Source organism: Oncorhynchus mykiss, chromosome Y, assembly GCF_013265735.2.
Source record: "Oncorhynchus mykiss isolate Arlee chromosome Y, USDA_OmykA_1.1, whole genome shotgun sequence".
NCBI classification, from domain to species: domain Eukaryota; kingdom Metazoa; phylum Chordata; class Actinopteri; order Salmoniformes; family Salmonidae; genus Oncorhynchus; species Oncorhynchus mykiss.
Window position 1 is genome coordinate 24,914,967 of NC_048593.1, and position 25,150 is coordinate 24,940,116.

Here is a 25,150-nt window from a genome sequence, read left to right on the forward strand (position 1 = left end):
AGTCAAAAGGTTACAGGGACTTTGTTGAGAAAGTGCCACGGACAACCACATTTTGTACATCTTTTAAAAAAATGCTCTTTATTAAGTCACAAGTTATAGCTGTCAAATGCAAATACATATTCACAAAATCCAGATTGACTAAACGCATATACAGAATTTCATGCAGCCCTTGATACCACTGCAGTGATAAGATAATCCAGAAAACAGGAGAGAGCAGGAAAAATGAGCATTTGGGGAATGAACTACTAGCTGTTAAGACAAAGATAAAGAGAACGATACAGAAAGACAGCTAAAGTATTGTCTAACAAACAATACATATGTTGTAGTAATACAGTATGTACAGAATGGAGAGCACAAAATAAACAGGTATTTGGTCACTGCTATGAAATCACCACCAAGTTGTGTTAAATGTAATGTTAGCCAGACACGGAGTTAGTACCAACTGAACGACAATGGACTGGAAGCATCTCCAAATTAAATATTCTAAAATAATAATTCAAATGAAAAACAGCCTCTTTAGCTTTCATTTCTTTCTTCACAAACATTACTTTGAATTATAACCTTCTTGAGTATAGCAGGATTGACTTGAAACCAGTAAATGCACTGGCAGTACAGGTAAGTGCACCTTCAATGTAGGCTCTTGTCGATATACTTCACAACCCACCAACCATCTCACTGACTTGTCACGGTCCCATTTACATCCAATGAGAATTCTAAAAAGCATCAGTTGAGCTCCAACACTAATGTACAGAATCAGAATACATCTTGTAAAATGGAGAAGTGAGTTCAAAACAAGGCAGTGCTTGCTGTTTCAGAGCATAGTGTCGATATCAAACTAGAGAAACTGTCAGTTGAGTGACTTGTAGAGAGAGAAGTGGTTGAGGAAAATGCTGTCAACACTAACTCCTTGAAATAGATTATATGCCTCTGGAGGAAAACTCCCAAAATGGTTATGGAAATCCCCCTGATGAGGACAGAAAACCTTTTAACCCTCTTCAACACCTTTCGAGCTTTGAACAGATTCCTTTATAATAAATAGAACATAAAACCAATCTCAGGTGCTGCCATGCATGAGACTTTTTGTTTCAAAGCCTCTTGGTACTGACCGTTTAATTACCAATATTGGAAATATGACAGTTACCACTTATCTTTCAGCCTGGTTTTAGAGCCATCTGTGCTATCATGTCAACTCCATGTTTGGCAAGACAGCACAAACCAATCTGGGTCCTGGCTACTAATCTACTATATTCTAATGAGACTTAGTTGGTCAAAGTGAGATTTCAGACACCAGTGAAACAGTGCATTACTCTGAAGGGAAAAAACCTGACATGGGGGATAGGAGTACTTACTTGAGGCCAATGCAATCTGGCTTGATAGGTAAAATATAAGATCAAAACGTGTATCAATACTAAGACACCTACAGAGATTAAATCATGAGAAACCATATGACTACTTCCCTCATGAAGGACAAAAGTTGATTCTCGTATTTCAATTGAAACACAAACATCCAGCTCACAGTAACAGTAAGGCAGAGATGGTAGAGCATGTAAGGGCACAAGCAAGACCAAGTAGAGTGTTGTGGTGGTTTGGTTGGGGTTTGCTCTGGTTCTGGAGGAAGGGAAGGTGGTGATGTTCTAAACTTGCATTCATTTTGTTCTTCCAGTTGAGGCTCAGTCCTCAATGCATTCGGGCCCAGGTTTCTCAGCAGAAAGTCCTCTTTTCCTCAAATGAAAAGTTTTAAAAAAAATGAAAATAAAATAAGCATACCCAGGATGCAGAGGCTTAGCAGTCGCTTCTCCACAGTTTGATAGTTTTGTCGTTTTCTAGCGCAGCAGACGCTATGATGTTCTCTGTGGGGTGGCAGGCAGTAGAAATCACCACATCTAGACACAGAGGATGGGAGGGGAAAGAGAAAAGCAGAATTAAACAATGATATTGTGAGCAACAGTGTGTTCAAACAGTGAGATTGCCACCATGTATTTCACCACAAAGTAAAAGTAATCCATTTCATCAAGCTCTTGCCATGACTCTCCTCTACCTGTATGACCCTGTAGTTTCTGTACGATCTCCTTGGTCTGCAGGTTCCAGATGTACACCATGTTGTCCTCAGAGCCAGAGACAATCCACTGTGGGATGCAGAGCATAAGGAAGAGAAGGACACTTCAGAAGAAGCTATGGGTAAAAGCATACAAGTCATCTTCTTGAAAATCTATTTCTAAACATGCATGCAAGAGGGGATGGGTTTACCTTTCCACCTGTGACAGAGAAATTAGCAAATATGCAGTACTTCTCGTTTTTGTGGCCGGTGTATGTTTTCAAGCACTGGAATGAGAGTGGAAAACTTATTGAAAAGAACATGTAGAGAATTGAAACATTTCAATCAAGAGTATTCCTATGTTTGGATCAAATTGCAACAAGAGTGAGACATCTGACATACACTATATATACACAAAAGGATGTGGACAACTTTTCAAATGAGTGGATTTAGCCATTTCGGCCACACCTGTTGCTGAAAGGTAATAGGTTGGCACCTTTTCAACAAGTCAGTTCGGCAAATTTCTGCTCTGCTAGAGCTGCCCCGGTCAAATGCAAGTACTGTTATTGTGAAGTGGAAACATCTAGGAGCAACAGCAGCTCAGCCGCGAACTGGTAGGCCAGACAAGCTCACAGAACAGGACCGCCGAGTGCTGAAGGGCGTAAATATTGTCTGTCCTCGGTTGCAACACTCACTACAGAGTTTCAAACTGCAGAGTTCCAAACTTCCTCTGGAAGCAATGTCAGCACAATAACTGTTCGTCGGGAGCTTCATTAAATGGGTTTCCATGGCCAAGCAGCCGCACACAAGCCTAAGATTATCATGTGCAATGCCAAGCGTCGGCTGGAGTGGTGTAAAGCTCGCCGCCATTGGACTCTGGAAACGCGTTCTCTGGAGTGATGAATCATGCGTCACCATCTGTCAGTCCGACGGACAAATTTGGGTTTGACGGATGCCAGAAGAACGCTACCTGCCCCAACGCAGACCCAACTGTAAAGTTTGGTGGAAGAGATAATGGTCTGGGGCTCTTTTTCATGGTTTGGGCAAGGCCCCTTAGTTCCAGTGAAGGAAAATCTTAACGCTACAGCAATGACATTCTAGACAATTCTGTTCTTCCAACTAGGTGGCAACAGTTTGGAGAAGGGCCTTTCCTGTTTCAGCATGACAATGCCTCCATGCACAATGCAAGGTCCAGAGGAACTTGACTGGCCTGCACAGAGACCTCAACTCCATCGAACAACATTGGGATGAATTTGAACCTCGACTGCGAGCCAGGCCTCGACGCCCAACATCAGTGCCCGACCTCACTAATGCCCGTAGCTAAATGGAAGCAAGTTCACGCAGCAATGTACCAACATCTAGTAGAAAGACTTCCAGAAGAGTGGAGGCTGTTATATCAGCAAAGGGGGGAGGGGCAACTCCATATTAATGACAATGATTTTGGGATGAGAAGTTCGACAATACTTTTGTCCATGTAGTGTATCTTACCTTTCCTTTGCTGTAGTCCCAAAGCTTCAGGGTGCTGAAAAACAAACCACTGTTAGAAGACAGAATCCCAAAATAAACAATAGTGAATAATTAATTTGCATCTATGAGTGATGAAGAAGCCTTTCTTTATAGATTTGCTTGAGCGTTCCTTCCCATTGAAATTAAATTCCTTGGTCTAGTGGTACTGGACAGTGTAATAGGTCCCCCTACTGGTGCAATACTGCCTGACAAGACTGTGGTACTGGACATGTCACAGCCTACTACATTTGAGGGAAAGTGACAGTGCTCTACAGTCTAATACTCACTTGTCCAATGTGGCAGCCAGAATGTATTTGCCGTTTGGTGAGAACTTCACAAATGACACGGGGGGGTTGTCATCATCTGCACAAGACAGAAAAATTAAGAATTTACTCCCAGAAAAATACTACAAAATGTGATATTTCCTATATGACACAGATGAGACAATTCTGTCTGGTGAAGCTTACCAATTAGTGTTTTCAGACACTGTCCTGATGCGGTGTCCCAGATCCGGCTATGGACAGACAAGAGATAAACATTTTCAGTTTCATACATTTCTCCACCAATATCACAAATGATATAATGATTTAATACATTCAAATAATACTCCTCATAACATTCCTCATATTTATGTTACATTGGCCATCATATAAACTCAGATGTTCTCTCAGGTCATCAAGTTACTCTTACAGGCATTTGTGAGTCAATATCTTTGCCAAGTACATTCAACAAAACAGGAGAAAAAGTGTTCATTTCCCTCACCAGAGGCCATCGTAGCTGCTGGACACAATCAGTGAGCCATCTCTGTTGAAATGGACCTGTACAGCAATATAGATCAGAGATCTATTCACACTTACCAGAGGGTGTGATAATCAACTACTACATGCTCATAAGCAGAAAAACTATTATATGAAGTTGAATGTTTATAAGATTCATATAAGGTGTCCCCATGCACAGATGGGTGCAGTACTTACAGCAGAGACGGGGTCGGAGTGGGCCGGCAAGGTCTTCAAGCATTTTCCAGTTTTTACATCCCATATCCGCACGCTCTCGTCAAACTAGAAGAGAACCATTCATGTTAGCACACAACTATGCAACAAATATTCATAACTCCTTGATGGAAATCAGGGTTAGCAATTACATTTTCTATGTAAACATATACAATAGGAATTCTGCATTAGTGTATTAGTAGGTAGGACTCACCGATCCAGACACGATGAGATTAGACTGGGGGTTGAAGTTGCAGCAGAAGACATAGTTGCTGTGGCCTTTCAACGTCTTCAAGCATTTACCCTGCAATAAGGAAGGGATTGGGTTTAAATTAAACATGTTCACAGTTTGAGCTCATTATGGTCGATCGAGCATCCACGGCATAGAGGGCCCCGAATCAGCGATTATGATGCATTTGCAGAGGAAGCTGTTAGAGCAATGACATGCTAGCTGTTCTGGGAGAGACTTCCAGTCATTCTAACTCGCGAAACCACCGCTAACTTCCCTCATACTGGACGCAGAGACATACAAATGGTATCCATGAGTTCATCTGACATCTACATGCTTTGTAAGTAGGAAAACCTGCAAAATCGGCAGTGTATCAAATACTTGTTCTCCCCACTGTATATATATACATATTTTTAAATAATTAAGCCAGGCCTCGAACCATCCCGTTCTGAGCTAATGACCCATCATTTTACATCAACAATCTAACATTCTAATAAATGGATTTCATATACAGTGCCTTTAATACCTGCCAATTCATTTCCATCAATATTGCTGTTTATCATTTACTTTATGTAGCAGTAAGCGATAATGATAACTGTCTTCTGGGTAGTCAAAGACTTTCTCCAAAACCTTCTCTATTAAATGTTAACAGAAAAGTAGGCTTACCTGGAATAATTATATCATTTTTATCAATCTGATGGGCTTTTGGTCTGTCATGACATATGCAGCAGCAAAAACATCACTTGACCAGCACAATCCTCTCACACTTAATTTTCTCTTTTTTTTTCAGACATCAAAAACGGTCTTCTGATGTGATTTAAGCATCGATATGGACTCAGAACATCCCATTTCTATTGTTTCTATATAAGTAATTGTAATTCAGAGTGAAAAACATTTTTTTAAATGATACAGAAAACGTGTCTATTTGAGAGCCAGGAAAACAATAGAGCAGCTTGCAACATGTTTCAAAGTGTAAAAGGAGCTCCCATGCTAGAAAAGGTTGGAGACCCCTGCCTTAGAATATGCTCTTTCCAGTAGGTAATATAAATGGAAAACGTCTGACCGGCTTTTTGGTAAGCTCCATTCCGGGTAGAGATTACTTTAGAAAGAGATATTACAAAATGTAAATAAATACGACACCAAAATAACGCTCTCTGCGCTTCCAGTGTTAAACTGCCGCAAACCAATTTTCAATTGTGGGACAATAAAGTGATATACTTCTAGTACTATATTTCTGAGAAAAAAACTACTCGTCCTGCCTCTCTTACCGAGCTGACGTCCCAGATCTTTAGAGTCTTGTCATCAGATGCTGAAACAAGTAGGTTGGAATCTGAGGACCAGGCGACATCCGAGATACCCTGCAGATGAGAAGTGAAAGATCAACTTGGTTAGTCACACTAAAAGCACTCACAGCAGTGAAAAAAATTGAGAATACTTTCAAGGCACTGTACATAATCACTACAAATAGTATAATGGAAACTTGAACTCACAAGTTTGTGTCCCGATATTGTTTTCTCAAACTTTCCATCGTAAGCTCCCCAAATTTTGATCAGTTTGTCAGCAGCTGTAAAACATATATTTCAAGGCAGGGTACTTTAGCCTTTTCAACTGAAATATAGTGTTATCATGCAAGATTATCAGATAATTTACATTGAAAAAACATTGTATTTAAAGCAGAGATCTGCGACTGGAGAATAGCACCACTGGCTGCCCCAGGCAAATTTGTTATTGTTTTGAGTAAATGTGAATACAGCCTGGTAGTAAAAAATGCATCGTAGTACATTCTCTACTGTTCTGTCACGCTTGCAATAATGTGCAATGATGTTCGGTGCTTGACGTAACGTCTTTGTTTTAATATTGCAAACGGACGTGGCAGTTTCACTGCTATGGATCGCATCTTTAATGACATTTTATTGTAACAACTTGTGCATGCACCTATCGGCCTAATAGTAATATTCAGTAGACCTACCGTTGTAAGACCACCTAAAGCACTCATCATAAACTTACATGAACTGGCAAGCCACTCTCCACTGGGACTGAACTTGACAGACGAAACTGCTTTTGTGTGGCCGGCTAATGTGAATTTCAGGGTGTAGTTAGGCTTGACTGGTGCTGACTAAATAGGGGAAGAAAACAAACAAAACCACATTGGAACCGGAAAGCAATTCCGTTAATATCTGTAGATGCATTTAAGGCAATTTTTCATTAAAAAAAGGATTTGACACAATGAAAATAGCAGAGACACAGGACAACATATATATTTGGCTATTATATATTTTCAAGTATCAAGTGACAGGCTGTTAATCAACACAGGCCACAACGAACCAATGGGGTAGTAGCCTATCTGTACATCTCCAATGTAAAATATAGTTGCAAGCAGCAATGCCAGGGTTCAAGCTTTGGCCCCACCGCATAGAGTACCACTGTATGAGTCATAATACCCATAAAACCAAGCGGTCAAAGAGCGAAATGCTTCCAATTGTTTTAACACCATTAATTTTTCCCCATTGGAGATTTTATATACAATTAAAATATGGGCTGTGTTTCGTGTAGGATTACCCTGGCATGACGTTTTCATAACTGTGTAAATCTCTCTCGGACAAGGTGACTTTATCAATATATTCGCCTGTGTTTACTCCCCAAAAATGAAATGCTAATTAGCTGTTAATGTGGATATCATAAAGAACTATAAATGCCATGATCTGGACGAGACTGCCAAATCAAGGCAAAGGTAAGAATCTTGGGATTAACTATCATATGTTAGCCAAATGTAGTAATGAATAGTTTTAAATTGACAATACCTGTTAGCAAAGGTGTCAGCTAGAGATGACATGCAGGAGCTTGCAGGGATTTTTAGTTTTGCATGATGTCTACTTTGATTTTAATTAGCATTTTCGATTCAGAGTAAACAGGGCCAAATATATTGATGAAAGTCACCTTGTCCGAGAGAGATATATGGTTATCAAAACAACATGCCAGGGTAAGCCTACACGAAACAGTCCTTATTTTAAGTGTTTTTAAATTCCCCTATGGGAAAAAGGAATGGTGGAAAAACGATTGGAACCATTTCCCTGTTCGATCGCTAGATTTAATGGGTATTATGACACCTCCACTGTGGGGCTATATGGTGAGACCTTGGACCATAAACGCAATGTATCAACTTTTGTGCAGATCGATTAGAGAATCCCTAATAAATACAAACACAAAATGGCGGAATATCCATCATGACAGACCTTATGGGCCATTGAGGCAAATTTGTTCCTTGTGAGGAGAGGGACCAATGTACTGCATTTCAGAAGTCTATTTCAAACAAGGTGAGGGATCTGAGCTTTCAAAGTTTGCATTCTCAATCGTTTGTTATAGCTCCACCATGTGGCAAATTGACTCTTCGCTAAGCCTCGCCCAATAATGTTGGGTAACCAATCACAGCGCTCCAATAGATAGCAACTATTGTTGAGTCCAACACCTAGGACAGGCTCATGTTTAAATCGCATGAGTCAGTGAAGGCTACATTGAGTTTTTAAAAATAATTATGTTTAATTGGCTAAATAATTTAACAGTGCACCAAGAGTACTTGCTACTGTGATTCCTGAAATGCAGAGCCTGTTGGGAGTATTTTTCTAATCTGAAATAAAACTTTTGTTACATTGTTTGTTAGATCAGCCGGTTCGCTAGCTCTCTGTCTCATTGACCACCAAAAGTTGCTAACGCTAGCTAGCCACTTAATCACTTGTTTTCTAAAGATGTATGTTTGCTAATATAGCAATGTTATGAATACAACTAGAAGACATCAGGATACGATTTGAGAGCACAAACGTTAGTTATCTCCAAAAGCGGTTGACTGCATGCTGACAGTGAATTCAGAGACTAGCTACACTAAAACATGATTTTACCAGGTTCCTGTGAAGCAATTGTAATGACAGTCCACCACAACACACCCAAGAGTTTACTGATTAGCAAGGGGTCATCTGTGTTGAATTTCATTGTGTATTAGAAACACAGTTTGAGATCATTGTGAGGAGATCTCACCAATGGTTAAATGGGGAATTGGGCTTCCAGGGATAATGTCTGAGGTTGCAACAGTAACCAAGGGGGTGGGCTTAGAGAAGGATCAGCTGGCATGGCATTGAATGAGAGGGTGTGGCCCTTGGACCTTAACCATCATGCAAGGTTGTAACCTCCTAGGCCTTACCATCTCAAGGGAATTAGCTTTTTATCACAAAATTGACAGGGGGAAAAGAAGAATAATCAACCCCAAATACAAGATTTTCACCAGGCTTCGCTGCTTGGACCCATAGAAACATCAGTCGTATTAGGTCTAGCTTGAACCCATACCTTGCTCTGGCTGGCAGATGCAGATGATGTTTTAGTGGCCTCCGTTTCTGGTTTCTTCTCCTCTGTTGCCATGGCGATAGTGATGGAGCTGAGGGGGCAGGGGGATCAGTTAGTGAAAGCACGCTGGACAACCAGTCTACAAATGAGGAATGCAATTAGAAAGCAATGTTAATATATTATGTTAAGATGAAGATAATGTCAAGTGAAATGCAGCGATAGGAAATTGTATAGGTTAAACACAAGACCAATGTAAGTTGCTACCCTGACAGCTAGGTTAACGTTAGCCTGTAGATGAAGATTACAATATTGGATATGATATTGAAACCTAGGTACAGTTATGTTAGTAATGTAAATTACCACCACATAAACTAGCTAGCTTCCTACCCAGTCATGGCTGGCACCGTGTAGCTTAGCTAAGTAGTTAGCTAGCTTGCATTGTGAAATAAGCTAGTTCTATGCTAGCAAGCTAGCTAGCTAACTGCCATTGCAAGTAAACAAATGACCATGAGTTAGCAAGCTAGCCTAACATTAACCGCAGTTGTGGAAGCTAACGTTCAATAGCTCCACTATGGACAGACGCAGGGCCTGTCTTTCTAGCTAGCTAATGTTGTTTGCGAACACTCGTATGTATGTCTTGTTGGTGATAATGGTTTTAATCCAGGTATTGTATGAATCCTACCCTTCGAAAGATAAACTAGTTAATTTGCCTAGCTAGTAAATGTGCGTTTTTGCATATGCAATATAAACTCTGCTAGCTAACGTTAGCTACTCCATTCAAACAAAACAATCAGGGATACTCACGGTAAGGCCCGATGTTAAACTGTAATTGCTCGGCCAACTATTTTCATTTAGGCACAAATCTGATCAACTGCACGAATATATTTAGCCTATAAATACGGTTGAATATATTTTCTCCCTAATTGAGCAAGGGAAAATAAATCAAGGGCCAGTTCGTTTTAGTTTTGCCAGAGCTCAAGCGAGGAATGTGGTAGTGAAGACGCCCATTGCGCATGTGTGATTCTTCAAGAGCGCACAGTCAGAGAGGGAGGGAAGAGCTCAACTCGGCGGAAAACCTGTCTCCCTCCAGCAGGTGACGTTTTTTCGTTGTTTCGCCCACCAAGCAAGGAATTTTTGTTTGGAGGTCAGTGAGTGTCACATTTGGTCAACAAAACATGTATGACTTATTTTCTACGTGAGGTTTATTTGATCGAATAGAAGTTTCGTAATGCTTATGTTGTTATGAGTGTACTGATATGAGTAAGACGTGAAATCCCGTCAACTATAAGAAAAAACACTTTATATATGTTTTATTTTATTTTTTATTTCACCTTTATTTAACCAGGTAGGCTAGTTGAGAACAAGTTCTCATTTACAACTGCGACCTGGCCAAGATAAAGCAAAGCAGTGCAGCACAAACAACAACACAGAGAGTTAGTTACACATGGAGTTAACAAACACAGTAGGAAAAAAAGTCTATATACAGTGTGTGCAAATGAGGTAGGATACCGGAGGTAAGGCAATAAATAGGCGATATCAGTGTCTTGAGTCTCGAATAGGATATATTCAGGATATGAGGCTAGTAGCATAGCATATTTCTCCATTGAATAGAGCCGGTTGATGTCAACAACCCTCATCGAATATTCAAAAGTTTTACAATAATGATATGTCTCGACCAATCCAAAGAAATTATAGGCGGGAGCTAGACAACCCGCCGTGACGCTTTGTGGACAACGAGTCCCATTGTTATGGCAGAGAGACATGTATCTTGTCAGTATATCCATAATCTTTGAGACAATGCATACGGAAAGCGGGGAGGGACGCTTTGAGGGTTCTGATTGGAGCGAGATTGGAGTTATGTTTGGCAATTTTTGGACTGAGATTAACCTGAGATTAATTAAATTACACAGATCAAGACGCATCAATATGAAGTTGAGTATGACTATTTATTAAAAGCTTAACCACATAGTTATTATGTGCAGATCCAGATTTTAGGTCTCCAGAGGATGCAGCGGTCTAAGACACTGCATCTCAGTGCTAGATGCGTCACTACAGACACCCTGGTTTAAATCCAGGCTGTATCACAACCGGCCATGATTGGGAGTCCCATAGGGCGGCGTACAATTGGCCCAGCATCATCTGGGTTTGGCCGGTGTAGTTCTTAACTGACTTGCCTAGTTAAATAATGGTAAAATAAAAAATGAAATCCAGTGGAGGGCAGCTAGGAAAAGATCACAGGTGAGACAGTCAGGTGGACACAGGTAGAGCCCTATGGGTAGAGCAGAGACAGGAATGAGACAGTCAGACAGATCAGGGGGTTATTAGGCTTGGGTGTCCTTAAAGATTCCTATTCCAGGGGGGACCATGCTGTGGGCCTACAAAGTGAACAACAGAGTTGATACCTGGCTGGAGGACAGGACACTGCTACAAGGTTTGTTGTGTGGACATTGACCTTCACCCAAGTCTCCTGGTAAGACCGGCACTGCCAGGTAGCAGTGTAGAGCCTGAGACGCCCAGCCCTGAGAGGAGGCTCTATAAAACACAGCAGACATAGGGCACTCAACCCAGGTACTCATCCCTCTGTTTTCCTTGAATGTTAACAGGTCAATATAAAGTTAAACCGAGTTGTGAAATATCCATAATAAATGTTAAAATCATCCATTAATGTCATCCATTGCCAGCTAAAGTTAACGTTTTAATGTTTGTATTGCATACAGCCCATGCCCTCTATTAATGCAGACTTCAAAGGGGGGGTAATCATAAAAGTATCAGTTGTCAGTATATTCCAAATAATTTTATAGTAGTATTATATGCATTATACACTTTGTATAAGGTGTATAATGCATGTTATGGGGGGCTTAGTCTTCAGATCCAGCAAAATGATCACAAACCGCGCGCCGTTGCGCATGCGCATGGGACTTGGTATACCTCATCTTCATGCTGCTCCTGTACTCGCTCGGCCTCACTCAAATAAAACAGGAGCCACTCGGACTACCAGGTACAAGGCAAAACCCCTCGGAGTCATCAAGGAAGTAATACATTCAGATATTTATATTTCCCCATACTGGAGTTTCTTTAGTGAAAAAAATGCACCTTTCATAATTGAGCTATTTCAATGTTATGAAAATCTGGTGCTGAAACGCTTGCTAGCATATCAACTAAGCTAGCCAGCTAGCATGCCAATGTTTTTCAACAAAGCTCCATTCTGTGCAATGCAACAATACACAACGTCAATTCTTGTCTTAAGTGAATTATTGTGGCAATATTATCGTGAAACGTTTCAAATAAGAGTAGGGAACCAGAGTTTATTGTGGGTACATACGCAGTTGTGGTAGTAATACAGGCTATCGCTGAAACTATTTGAAAAGTCGGGTGAAATGAAGTCGGCTGTTGGCTAACTAGCGAAAGCTAAAGGGTAATATCATCTGCCCGCCATCTTTTTGGAGAATGTGGAGAATTTGGTTTTGGTGTATACATGTTTTACGAGCCACTCATGGTTTATACACTAGTCAATATACGTTCATTTTTATGAGTTAGCTGATAGCTACAGTACACTGGTTTGCACTTGCAACCACGGAATGGAAATGAGAGTCCGCGCGAATTGTTCCAAAAGTGTTCAAAGCACCCCTTGCATTTCCTCCGCGCATGATGGCAAGCATAGTTTGCAAAGTTAGATGGGTTTTGTTAAGCAAGTTAGCTTGTTTTGTTACCTAATTACAATATTTTGCCATAAGATACCGTAACGTTACGGTATTGTAAAAAAAAAACAAAACACATGTTTTGCTAGCCAGCTACGGTTGGTGTAACTGTTAGTTCGTTTGATTGTTTACGCGGGAGGTAGTACAAAGCTAACTGCTATATACATTTTCCATGGACAAACAAATATATGTTGTGGGTGTAACTTTAAAACTAGTAGCTTCTACAAGGTTGCTGAACGAGATACGTAATATATTTGTGGAGTTTTCGTTATTGAAGTATCCTTAGTACAATGGCATTATCACAACGTTATACAGCAATCCGACTACTCCGCGTGAGACTTGTATCTAAATCAGCTGTGCTGTTGTCTCTCAGTTTTGCAGTTTGTTTGGGTATGTATGGAATGACATTTGTGGTTGCGATGGTTAATTAATTACTACTCCATCTCTCTCGCTGATTATTTAGATACGTTGTTTTGAGTTATTATTTTGTGTTACGGCTCATATTTACATGTACCTTTGCTCCGTGCACTGTTGCATGATCGCTGTACCCAATGTACAAAAGACAACTCTATGGTCAAAGGAAAATGGTAATGCCAGACCAAGACCGAGGTGCAGGCTGTAGATTGGAGTCTAGACAATGTCCGTTAAGCCTGGAGAGGGCAACACATCTCTCCAGGGACACAGCCAGCTGTCTGTCAGGAGACATTTGCCCATTACAATATATGGAATAATTGTGTGATGATACAGAAAAGGCTTTAGTTTCTTTTCATAATTACTACCTTTCATTTCATCCCAGGTATCAATTATTTTTTTAGGTCTTGTACCTGGGTCGTGGATTTTTTGCAGGGACACTTTACTTTTATGCTGAAGACTCATGATCATCACCCTGTTCTGTTTTTTAATAGATTAAAAAGGTCAGGCCCTGCAATGAGATGCAGTTTCATTTGGGCCACTAAAGAGCAAAAAGAACTACACAATCCACTGAGGACGCAGTGTCCGTCTCCCACCCTGTCCATTGCAGAGGTAGCAGTGACTCCTAGAATACCACCCCCTTCCCATCGCCAGCATGTCTGCTGTTACCTCAGCAACCCCAGCCCCTCTTCAGGGAGTCAACCCCCCACCCCCGGAGGTGACCAATCCCACCAAACCAGGTCGGAAAACCAACCAACTACAGTACATGCAGAATGTAATGGTCAAGACGTTGTGGAAGCATAACTTCGCCTGGCCCTTCTACGTGCCAGTCGATGCCATCAAATTGGGACTTCCGGTGAGTAGACTGTAGATATTGACAATGGGCGTTTATAAATATCAGAAAGCCTATGCTTATAGGTGTCTCACCGTGCAGAAGACTTGCAGCTGACAGATTATTTTGGTTATTCTGTGTATCAGGATTACCATAAGATCATAAAGCAACCTATGGACATGGGAACCATCAAAAAGAGACTGGAGCATAACTACTATTGGAGTGCCAGTGAATGCATGCAGGACTTCAACACCATGTTCACCAACTGTTACATATATAACAAGGTGAGTGCTCCAAGAGAGTAAATATAGACTGTGTCTCCTAGGGGTCCATTTATTTTGGATTTAATATTATAGTCTCTAATATGTTTGCAGATTCTCCCAGGGCTAATCCCAAAGCTCCATGTTTTTACATTGACCTCTAGTTTCCTCTTTGCATTTCCCACTCATGTTCCTCACTTGCTGTTTTTACTTTGCCCACCAGCCAACAGATGACATTGTCCTGATGGCACAGGCCTTGGAGAAGATCTTCCTGCAGAAAGTTGCCATGATGCCCCAGGAGGAGGTGGAGCTTCTGCCTCCTGCACCCAAACCCAAGAAAAGCAAAAGCACAGGTAATAGGCCACTGTTCATCTGATCCTGATACTATAGACCCCTATCATTTTGGATAGATCCTTAGATATAGTATTGAAAAATTTAGAGAAAATGGGTACATATTGCCAATAAGATAACCACTAATTGCACCTGCTACAGGTGGTCTGGATGGAAGTGAGTCACCACCGTCCTTCCTTGGCTCTACGACATCTGTGATTGGCTCTTCTACAATGTCTACCATCACCCCCAAAGTCCCAGCTGTGCAGTGCTCGCCCAATGCTCCCATGATTCCCGTCGTCTCACCCTCACAACCTCTTGTCAAAGTAAGTCACTGTACATTTTCCTTCATGTATATATCATGTATATTTAGTCTTTTGAATACTGTGAGTGTGTGTTTTTGTGCACCTAGAAGAAAGGGGTAAAGAGGAAAGCAGACACCACCACCCCCACGACATCTGCAATCACAGCCAGCCGGAGCGAATCTCCCAGCCCCGTCTCAGAGGGCAAGCAGGGTAAAGTGATGTCCAGAAGGGAGAGCACAGGCCGTCCGATCAAAGCTCCCAAGAAAGACCTTGTGGAAGGGGAGTTGGGCCAGCATGGCGGCAAGCGGAGCAGAATGAGTGAGCAGCTCAAGTACTGCGACAGTATCCTGAAGGAGATGTTGTCAAAGAAACATGCTGCGTATGCCTGGCCCTTCTATAAGCCTGTAGACGCTGAGGCTCTGGAGCTTCATGACTACCACGAGATCATAAAGCACCCCATGGATCTCAGCACTGTCAAAGTACGCACCACAGAACAAAGCATGCACAGTAGTAGAATTCACGTTTACAGTTAACCATTACCTTAGTATTGGCTCGTGCTGTTGCCCATCCGTGCACTGTTTGGATAACACTTGCTGTTCATTTGCAGAAAAAGATAGATGGCCGGGAGTATCCAGATGCACAGATGTTTGCAGCGGATGTTCGAATAATGTTCTCAAATTGTTACAAGTATAACCCTCCAGATCACGAGGTTGTTGCCATGGCCAGAAAACTCCAGGTAGGTTTGGGGATTTTAAAGGTCCACTTTGGGGGGGGGGGGGGGGGGGGGAATCTGAAATAATGGCTTTAAACTATATAACTGATCAATGCACCATCATACCAGGTCATTTAATGCTTACAAACAAGAAAATGGATGAAAAAGATATTTGGCTACAGAAGTGCAATTTCTTACCGATCTCTACAGCTTCTGTCCAAAAACAAATCCTGTGAAATGACGTCAACACATACAGGTGGAATTACTGGCTAGCTAAAGTGGCTATCTTAGCGAACAAACTAGCTACATTGATTGCGGTGCGTGTGACCAGAATGACACATCGACGAACCACCAAAGGCACACTCCATTTCTGTTTGAAAATTGAGATGAGGGCGGAGTTGGACTGTTTTTTGTGCCCAAAGTCAACCTTTAAACCTTTCTCTGGGTCACATTTGAAAAATCTATGTAAAATTAAATCAGTTGGTTCATCTCTAATGTTTCTGTCCCTCTCCTTTTCCCCATCATTCCATGCGTGTCTTTTTCTGTCAGGATGTGTTTGAGATGCGTTTTGCTAAGATGCCTGATGAACCGGTGGAGCTGAGCCCCGGTGCAGGCGGTATGGTCAGTAAAGGTGACAACTCGAGCAGCGGTGACTCCTCCAGCTCGGACTGCTCCGACTCGGAGGAGGAGCGGGCCTCCCGGCTCGCCGAGCTGCAGGAACAGGTGGGTGCGGAACAGGTGGGTTTCAGATCCGAGGTCCGTCCGACTACTCCTCTAACATGAAGGGCTCAGGGATGGCCTTCCTCCCACCTTCTCTTCTCACATCACAGCCACCTTGTCCAATCCAAACTGTTGTCTGAGACCGAGAGGGAGGGGCTGCCACCTTACATGCAGTCAAACCCCTCCCCCTCCCTTCAGCCATGCAAACCTCTGCTTTCTCCACTGATTCGTCATCTCCCCATTGATAGCACTGAAATGTAACCCTCTACCGCTTCAAATTGTGTATTTCCATGCAACTACTGGCACAGATTGCTTGCATGCACTACTTAAACAAAAGCCTTCTTTTTGAAAACATATCACAATGTAGTTTTGCATAATGGTACCACACAGTAGCTCTTGTCATAACATGGTGTTTTAAAATGGTTTTGATCTGATCTCTTTTTTTGGAGTTTTCTATCTTTGTCCCCTTATTTCCCTTTGGCTCTCTTACCAGTGTATCTCTCTGGAGCGCCCCAATGGTAGCGGGCAGGGGGAAAAAAACGGGTGCACCAAGCGTTTTCAGGTGATTTGCTCTTCACTTCCTGGCCCCCTCCCCACTAACCTCCTTATTGATATCAGTTTATCATGATGCCGATATTTCTCTTTTTATTTTTGCATTAGTTGGGCAAGCGGTAGAGGGTTAATAGTGGGGGTGGCGAGTAACAGGTGGCGTAGTGCTGTTTGCTGGGTGGTGGCAGATGTGGTGTGTTTGAGCAGGTGTTTATGAGTTTGTATGGTTGTGTGAATGTGTTTGTCTTCCTGGTATGCTTGATGGCTGACCAACTAGACATACTCCTTTTTCCATTCTCTTGATTGCCTGTTGGTTGTGTCCAGTTTAACTTAGAAAGCAATGAATGGAGGAGTATGCAACTTGTTTTCCACTTCCTTGTTAGAACATTTCACTCTCAATCATACCTTTTTTTGTTAAATAGAAAAAAGTTGTATGTTCTAAATCCACAACAATGCTTAATCCACATCAGGAGAGCACGTTTGAGGAATTCTAGGTGTAGTACTCTTTAATGCAAGTGCACACCTCCAAGAGACTGTTTGGTTAGCAACATTTCTGTAGCGCTCATGTGATTGCAGAGTTTGCTAAACAAATGGCCACTGGATTAATGCAAATAATCATGATATCATTCCGCCAGGTAGTCGGAGGCTACTTTGTAGTTAACATTTAATTGAGAACCTACTTCTGGTAGAGCTGGAAAGGCCATCATTAGCGTCATCGCTAACGGCTACACAAAGTGTAGATGTGACGCTTGCACTACACACACACACACAGGAGCTTTCATGTGCCGTTTCAAAAAGTTGTAGGGTAACACTAGTCACTGATGCATTTTTTTCTTGTCTTATAATGAACTTTCAATACATTTAGTTGATTTCCTTTCTTAGTTCGATACATTTTTGAATATTGTTTAATTCCGTTTTAATGTCTGGATTCCAAATTTTTGGGCTGTAGCATTGATTTGTTGAAATTCTTTCTTGAATCCCCATATCTACCCTCTTCTAGTCCCTCAGTGCTTGAAGTGCTAGCATACCCCTACAGCAGGTCACTAACTCCTCCACCCCACTTCTCCCCAGCTAAAGGCTGTCCACGAACAGCTTGCCGCACTCTCTCAGGCCCCTGTGAGCAAACCGAAGAAGAAAGACAAGAAGGAGAAAGACAAGAAGAAGAAAGACAAGGACAACAAGCACAGCAAAACCAAGACGGACGAGGAGAAGAAGGCCAAGTCTGGGCAGCCTGCCAAGCAGGGCCAGCAGAAGAAACCCTCCAGGAAAGCCAACAGCACAGTGACTGGCTCCAGGTAAGGACTCCCTTTCTTTCTCTGATGTATTAGGGCTCTGCCCAGTCTCATAATAAGCAGCACCATGAAAAGACACCATGAGACACTCATTGCTGCGCTGGCCTCCGATCTTCCAGGCAACCAAAGAAGGGGGGCCGGGGCTACGAGTCTGACGAGGAGGAGTCCTTGCCTATGACGTACGACGAGAAGCGCCAGCTCAGCCTGGACATCAACCGGCTCCCAGGAGAGAAGCTGGGCCGGGTTGTGCACATCATCCAGTCCCGAGAGCCCTCGCTGCGAGACTCCAACCCAGATGAGATCGAGATTGACTTTGAGACGCTCAAACCCTCCACCCTACGCGAACTCGAGCGATACGTCAAGTCCTGTTTACAGAAGAAACAGCGGAAACCCCAACGTAAGTACTGAAGTTTAAGACCTCGTGCTTTGGATGTCACTGATAGCTTCCTTGTCCTTCATCCTGATATTACTACTACACCCTGTAAATATCTTCTAACCCTACCTTCTCCCTTTACTGTTATTCTCTTTTCCTCCTCTGTTATTCTCTTTTCCTCCCCTTTGCTTGAATGACTAAATGATAGTTTTCCCCCTTTTTTATATATATAAAATTTTTTATAACTAGATTATGTTTCTTCCCTCTACCTAGTTGCACTTTTCCCGGTTGACTGCTAGTTTTTGATATACAGGTGGTCCCCAACTTTTAACTCCTAAAAATGAATTTTTAGCTGAGCTTTGGTTTATGGTCTATGGGTGCTAGCTCAACAAAATAACAAAAAATGATGCACAATTGACCTTGTGTACATGTAGCCTAACTGAAGACAAGTACTGTTGCCAGTACCGTGGCATTGTGGACATAGATTCTCTATGCTGATTTCAGGGACCTCCTGTATAAAATGTTTCAGGGCCTGAATCAGGTTTGTTGCTGTATTGCTAATATCGGCTCCTACTCGGACCCAGCGTAGTGGAGTCAGGCAGTGTGTCATACCATGTGACAAATAACTCCTGGAGAAACTCATGTATAGTCCTTGCCTAATCACATTTTGTGTGGCTGTATATTTAGAAAGTGAGATGAAGTTTGTTTAATTCCAAGAGTATAAATGCTCGCCTGGGCTTTGATCCTGCTGCCGTCTGTAGTAGGCGTTAGGCCATAGGCGTAAGGCGCTAGGCCTTAGCTGTGACCTAGCTAGCTATCACCACAGCGGCTGGGGTTCGGGCAGGAAGGCCATGGTGCTCACAGCGTGCCGCTGTGTGTCTCCTGCAGCGGGCCTCTGGGGGCAAGGGAGCCAGGAGGGCCTGGCACAGGAAAAAAAGCAGTTAGAAAAGAGGCTACAAGATGTCAGCGGCCAGCTGAACAGTAAGAACAAAACCGACAAAAAGAAAACGTCCAAAAGGTAGCATAGAGTAAGGGACAGCTGGAGTAGCATGGAGTAAGGGACAGCCGGAGTAGCGTGGAGTAAGGGACATCCGGAGTAGCATGGAGTAAGGGACAGCTGGAGTAGCGTGGAGTAAGGGACATCCGGAGTAGCGTGGAGTAAGGGACATCCGGAGTAGCGTGGAGTAAGGGACAGCCGGAGTAGCGTGGAGTAAGGGACAGCCGGAGTAGCGCGGAGTAAGGGACAGCCGGAGTAGCGCGCAGTAAGGGACAGCCGGAGTAGCGTGGAGTAAGGGACAGCCGGAGTAGCGTGCAGTAAGGGACAGCCGGAGTAGCGTGGAGTAAGGGACAGCCGGAGTAGCGTGGAGTAAGGGACAGCTGGAGTAGCGTGGAGTAAGGGACAGCTGGAGTAGCGTGGAGTAAGGGACAGCCGGAGTAGCGCGGAGTAAGGGACAGCCGGAGTAGCGCGGAGTAAGGGACAGCCGGAGTAGCGCGGAGTAAGGGACAGCCGGAGTAGCGTGGAGTAAGGGACAGCCGGAGTAGCATGGAGTAAGGGACAGCCGGAGTAGCGTGGAGTAAGGGACAGCCGGAGTAGCGTGGAGTAAGGGACATCCGGAGTAGCGTGGAGTAAGGGACAGCCGGAGTAGCGTGGAGTAAGGGCAGGGGCACGTACGACGAGAAGCGCCAGCTCAACCTGGACATCAACCGGCTCCCAGGAGAGAAGCTGTCGTGCCGCACATTTTTTACCTAGTCATTTTTTACAATAATTTTTTAAAATCCTGTGGCCCAGGAAAGTTAATCTGATCTGTCTTTATGGTTACAAATCTATAGAATCTGGCATCTGTTGAGTTGGACAGACGTGACTAGGAATGGAGAAACTTGAAAGGTGTCAATGTGCATCAATCATAATCAAAGTGCAAGTCCATTTTGAACATGAGCAAAACATTTGTATGCACTTTGATACCAAATGTTATTTTTCTTTAGCATTTGAAAATCGTTGACATAAATATGGTGGTATTATATAATACGTTTGGCCACATGTCTCATGCGTGATCCTCTCTCTCTCCTTCCAGAGAAGGGTGCTGGTACTGGTGCGTCCCGTCTCAGCGGCAGCAGTAGTTCTTCAGATTCTGGCAGCAGCAGCTCCAGTGGGTCCAGTTCTGACAGCAGTGACTCCGACTGAAAAGCGCAGCCCAAACACTTGCTGGGAACTATTCATTTAAATTTTTACCCTTTTTAAAGTAAAATGTTGTATGCAGTCAGTTGTTTCCCCCTATAACACTTTATGAGGAAAAAACAACTAAATGTAATGCTATGTCAGAACATGTCAAGTGTTTTTTTTTTGTAAATACCTTTGTGGAAAGAAAAAGGAAAAAACATGGGAAATTATAGATTACTTGACAGGGTTATTTTTGTTTCCTCTACCTTTTCAAGGGGGATGTGTTAAAAACCGACCAAACATAAAACGAGGATTTTGTAATACACTCTTGGATGAATGCCAGATGTCTTTTCATTTCTCCTAATACCATCATCAACAAAGTGAAGGAGTTGTATAGTTACCCAAATGCAGCAGAACCCCATGTCCTCCTTGTCCCATCACTGCTACATAAGCAATCATTTGCCCAGCGGGTACCAAGAAATTTTCAGCTTAGTTTTTTTTCACCCTTGTAACAAAAATAGTTATCTTTTGGAATAGGCCCTTATGTGGATTTTGAGTTGTCACTCTTCTAATCATTTGACTTTCTACAAAAAAAAATTGTAATTATTGTTTTAAATTTGAATGTTTTATTTAACTAGGCAAGAACAAATTCTTATTTACAATGATGGCCTACTGGGTTAACTGCCTTGTTCGGGGGCAGAACAACTGATTTTTGCATTGTCAGCTCGGGGTTTGCATCCAGCAACCTTTCGGTTACTAGCCCAACGCTCTAACCACTAGGCTACCTGCCTCCCCCAAGTACTGAACCTCATTTGCCTCCGAGTGACACATTTCAGATTATTCTGAGCAATCATGTTGGTTGTCTTCAGCAGCATATACAGCCAAATTGAATGGTATTGCTGTTATTCTTTTACTGTATCATAACTGACATGGTCTCTTATTTTTGAACCTGGCAATATATCAGGTTTTAGCTAAAACGTATTTTAGTAGCTGGTCTGAGTGGTTATGAAAGAACATTTTAACTTATAGAATTTAGATATTTACAGATGCTTTTGGTCAGAAGAAATGGCAATACAATAATTCGCTCAACAGTTTGATTCGTTACTCACAACATGACAACCACTAGGTATGGTTGGCCTCTCCTGTACATGTCTTTCCTGGCCTGCCTCTTGCTTGATCTACGATTCTCACTGATGAATGTACTGTGTGTATGATGCCCTGGATGATTGTGTTCCACCAGGTCAGTGACATTGTGTACATCACTGCTTTATATATGATGGGACGGCTAAAACTGTACATAACTGACCTGTGTACATTTTCAGTACACTGGCGTAGGAGCAAGTCTTTCACTTTTGACTCTATTGCAAAGTGCACCTGCTGTCTGTTGGGTCTCTATTCCAAACAGCAGTGCCTTGATCTTTTTCTCTGTCCAAAGTAATGACATAAACAATGAAAGCAGGACAATATTGTGAACTGTGGGGTTTTCTCTGAAGTGCGGGGTATTGATTTGAATGTAAGTCGTTACCACCAGGTAATTTGTTTTATTGTGACTAGATGCCACCGCCTCTCATTATAGTCTTCAGTTCTTTTTTTTTCTCAGTCAACTCATCTTTTATCTCAGAGAACAAAGAGTTATGTATTCATTTAAGAATATCCCTCATATTCCAACCCTGTAAGAATGCATTTTATTATTTCATGAAGTCTGTCTGAACGATTTGCCTAATGTACAATTTCTGGTCAGTTTTTTTCTGGAATTGGTTCAAAATAACATTTAAGCCATTTTGGATTTCATTTACTGTTAATAAGTTGATACATTTAAAGATTTAGTCATATGCATTGTTATTTTAAGCTATGGTGGAAATATTTCTTTGATTTTGTGGTAATGTCCTTCATACCAGGTTGCACTTAATTGCAAAACTCCCCAAATGATGTTGAATGCATTTCTCTGCCTATACCAATGTTCTCCAGTACAGGCCCTATCAGGTTTTTCTAATAATGTCTTTTAGAAGTGAAAGACTGAAAATATAAATGTATAGATATATATTCAACTTTTAGTTTATTTCTAGGCCCAGGTCAAAATATTATAATCGTTCCTTTTATATTTTAAAAAGCAAATGTTTACTTTTTATCCTTGATGTGCATGCAAGTTTATTGTAACTTTCTTATACCTTTTTTGAGCTGTTTATTTCAGTCATCGAAACAAATAAGTTCTGTGTAAGTAGTTTTAGTCTTGTTTAATGCAATATGGGCCTGAGTGGGTGGGATTTGGGGACTGGAGGTAGAAGCTAACATTTCATGTAACCGCTAACCTGGAATCAGGTTCCATTTTTTGTGTGTGTATGTAAATAAATTACAAGACCCTACTGAATTTCTCATTTTCTGCATGTCATTGATCTGCTGGACTGCTGTTTGTACTTATTTTCACTATGCCTGAGGTAGACCTGTATTTTTCTGGTGGATGAAAAGATCCAGAAGAAGATGTGGAAGGATAATCCACACCCCTGAAATCCGCTTTCCCACATCCCCAGTCAAGCTCTATCCTGGAACCCAAGGGAGAAGGTAAAGAGGACGCCCAAGGAACACCTGGAGGTGGGAGCTTCAGGCAGATACCAAAGGGAGAGGAGTGGTCGATGTCCTATGCTCCCAAAGAAGCGACTGGGATTAGTAAAACCATTGTAGACATTTTGATGATATACTCTAAAGCCATAATGTTGGATGCTTTTAGTGCGTATGGACTGGGTGTGCCCTTTTAACATAATCAGACAAAAATCAAAGGGTAGCAATGAAGGGTTATCTGTAGTTCAGTGATGGGCCAGTAGATGGTGGCCATGTATCAATTGTTTTTTAATTGGGTTGCAGATAAGGTTTGAGCTGTGTGCTTGATGGATTCAGCTGGCAGTGAGTGACACACCTCAAACGTGCTGTTTTAGGTGAATCTCAACCCAAAGATTTTTGGGGGGCATTTCCTCTTGAATACATGATGGATTTATGTATTTGCAGGTGAGTTATGAATTACCCATTTAAGTATGTAAGCAACCTTGCATTAAACTTGTTGGTTCGATACCAGCAAACACTTTCCATGGTAGCATGAATAAATTAAATGTTGTAATCCCCAATGCATTCCTATTTTAGTGCAATAATAGAATAGGTTTGAAATGGGAGCTTCTAAGGCTCAGTGTAGAGCTATACATCAGTCACTGTCCACACCAGCTCCTACACTAGTTGGTTTGTGCTGGAAGGGGAGACTTGTACTGTGTGACCCCCTCCTCCTCACTGTGGCATATGCAACATGCTACCCATTTGCCTCATGATGGATCAATGCGACAACTTCAGTGACAACTACAGGTTGTCCTGTATGCTTCTTATGGCCACCCCTCACTCTGTAGCTGGCCACAGTCCATGACAAAACACAACAGATGTAGCCTTCATCCATTTCAAATAATATGATAGGCTAACCCTATAGCTTGAGTAAATTGAATTGTGAAAAAAAAATTACCCCACAAAATTGCAAAGAGAGTTGACGGGGCATGCTGGGACCAGGATGCGGTAGCTCCAAAGCTGTGGCAAATGTATACATAAATGTTTATTTCTACCTGTATTATCATATTTCTAATTTGTTGATTTATTTGTATGTATATATTTGTGGTACTGTATCAGTTTAAATTCAGTGTTATTGGAGTTTCACTCACATAATGATACACCTGGACTCGAGGTTATTTTGGATCCATACATTGTTCCATAAATCATCCTTGTAATGTGGCAATGTAATAAGGCCCCTGCAGCATTCCAAGACAGGAAGGAGAGCTGAATGCCACTTTGAATAACAGTAATACAAATGTAAACTGTACTCCATCTAAACTGTGTTATCTTGTCCCTTCTACATCGCAGGAATTATTTTGGAGATTGCATGTCATCCAACGATTCAAGATAGAAGATCATAGTGATCATATTTTTGTTGTTGTGACCAGTGAAACAAGAAAGAGCCCCTGCTCAATTAGCGCCACACACATCAAAGGCATTGTCATTTTCTTTTCTTCTTTATTGCATGGCTCTCACTTTTGTCATGGCAATGCAACCAACTTGGAGTAATAATCCATACTTTAGCTGAAGTTTCCTTCATATAAAAATCATTACCACACGTGAGGGTGCATAACCAGAATCACCCGAAACCACATTCAACATCGCAGCCCTCTACCGCGATGGGTATTCACGCTCTCTCAAACCCTTTTAATAGCATGGCGGGGAGTGTGACTGCAAAACCAACCTGGATTCAGTGGTAGACGTAACATAGTAAACTTAAAAACGGCACACTCCAATAAATATGATACGTTTCGTACGGTGTTTATTCATTTGTGGATGTCGATGATCAATTTCATATTATATGTTATGAATTGCAATTCGTATATGTTACGAATTGCA

General features: G+C 42.0%; 2 protein-coding genes across 10 annotated transcripts; one reads left to right on the plus strand and one right to left on the minus strand.

Annotated features, from left to right (window-relative positions):
• Nucleotides 1–50: 50 nt before the first annotated feature.
• LOC110509864 (WD repeat-containing protein 5) lies at nt 51–10,163 on the minus strand. The gene is made up of 14 exons (XM_021591028.2): nt 9,896–10,163; nt 9,095–9,182; nt 6,767–6,875; nt 6,250–6,323; nt 6,028–6,117; nt 4,745–4,834; nt 4,516–4,599; nt 4,304–4,359; nt 4,009–4,055; nt 3,829–3,904; nt 3,524–3,557; nt 2,248–2,322; nt 2,039–2,126; nt 51–1,883 (listed from the first exon to the last, which is right to left on the minus strand). Exons 2-14 carry the CDS (start codon nt 9,164–9,166, stop codon nt 1,783–1,785), a joined length of 996 nt encoding a protein of 331 aa, XP_021446703.1. The 5' UTR covers nt 9,167–9,182; nt 9,896–10,163; the 3' UTR covers nt 51–1,782.
• Nucleotides 10,164–11,975: 1,812 nt separating this feature from the next.
• Nucleotides 11,976–23,099, plus strand: LOC110509865 (bromodomain-containing protein 3). 9 transcript variants are annotated; one of them, XM_021591030.2, is made up of 12 exons: nt 11,976–12,089; nt 13,695–14,056; nt 14,179–14,316; nt 14,516–14,645; nt 14,785–14,948; nt 15,035–15,406; nt 15,535–15,663; nt 16,189–16,377; nt 16,853–16,921; nt 17,980–18,203; nt 18,320–18,597; nt 20,646–23,099. In XM_021591030.2, exons 2-12 carry the CDS (start codon nt 13,856–13,858, stop codon nt 20,753–20,755), a joined length of 2,004 nt encoding a protein of 667 aa, XP_021446705.1. In that variant the 5' UTR covers nt 11,976–12,089; nt 13,695–13,855; the 3' UTR covers nt 20,756–23,099. The 9 variants fall into 9 exon arrangements, with proteins under 9 accessions (XP_021446705.1, XP_021446704.1, XP_021446709.1 ...); XM_021591029.2 differs by having other exon boundaries at nt 11,988–12,123; XM_021591034.2 differs by having other exon boundaries at nt 11,988–12,123; nt 16,189–16,362.
• The last annotated feature ends 2,051 nt before the right edge of the window (nt 23,100–25,150 follow it).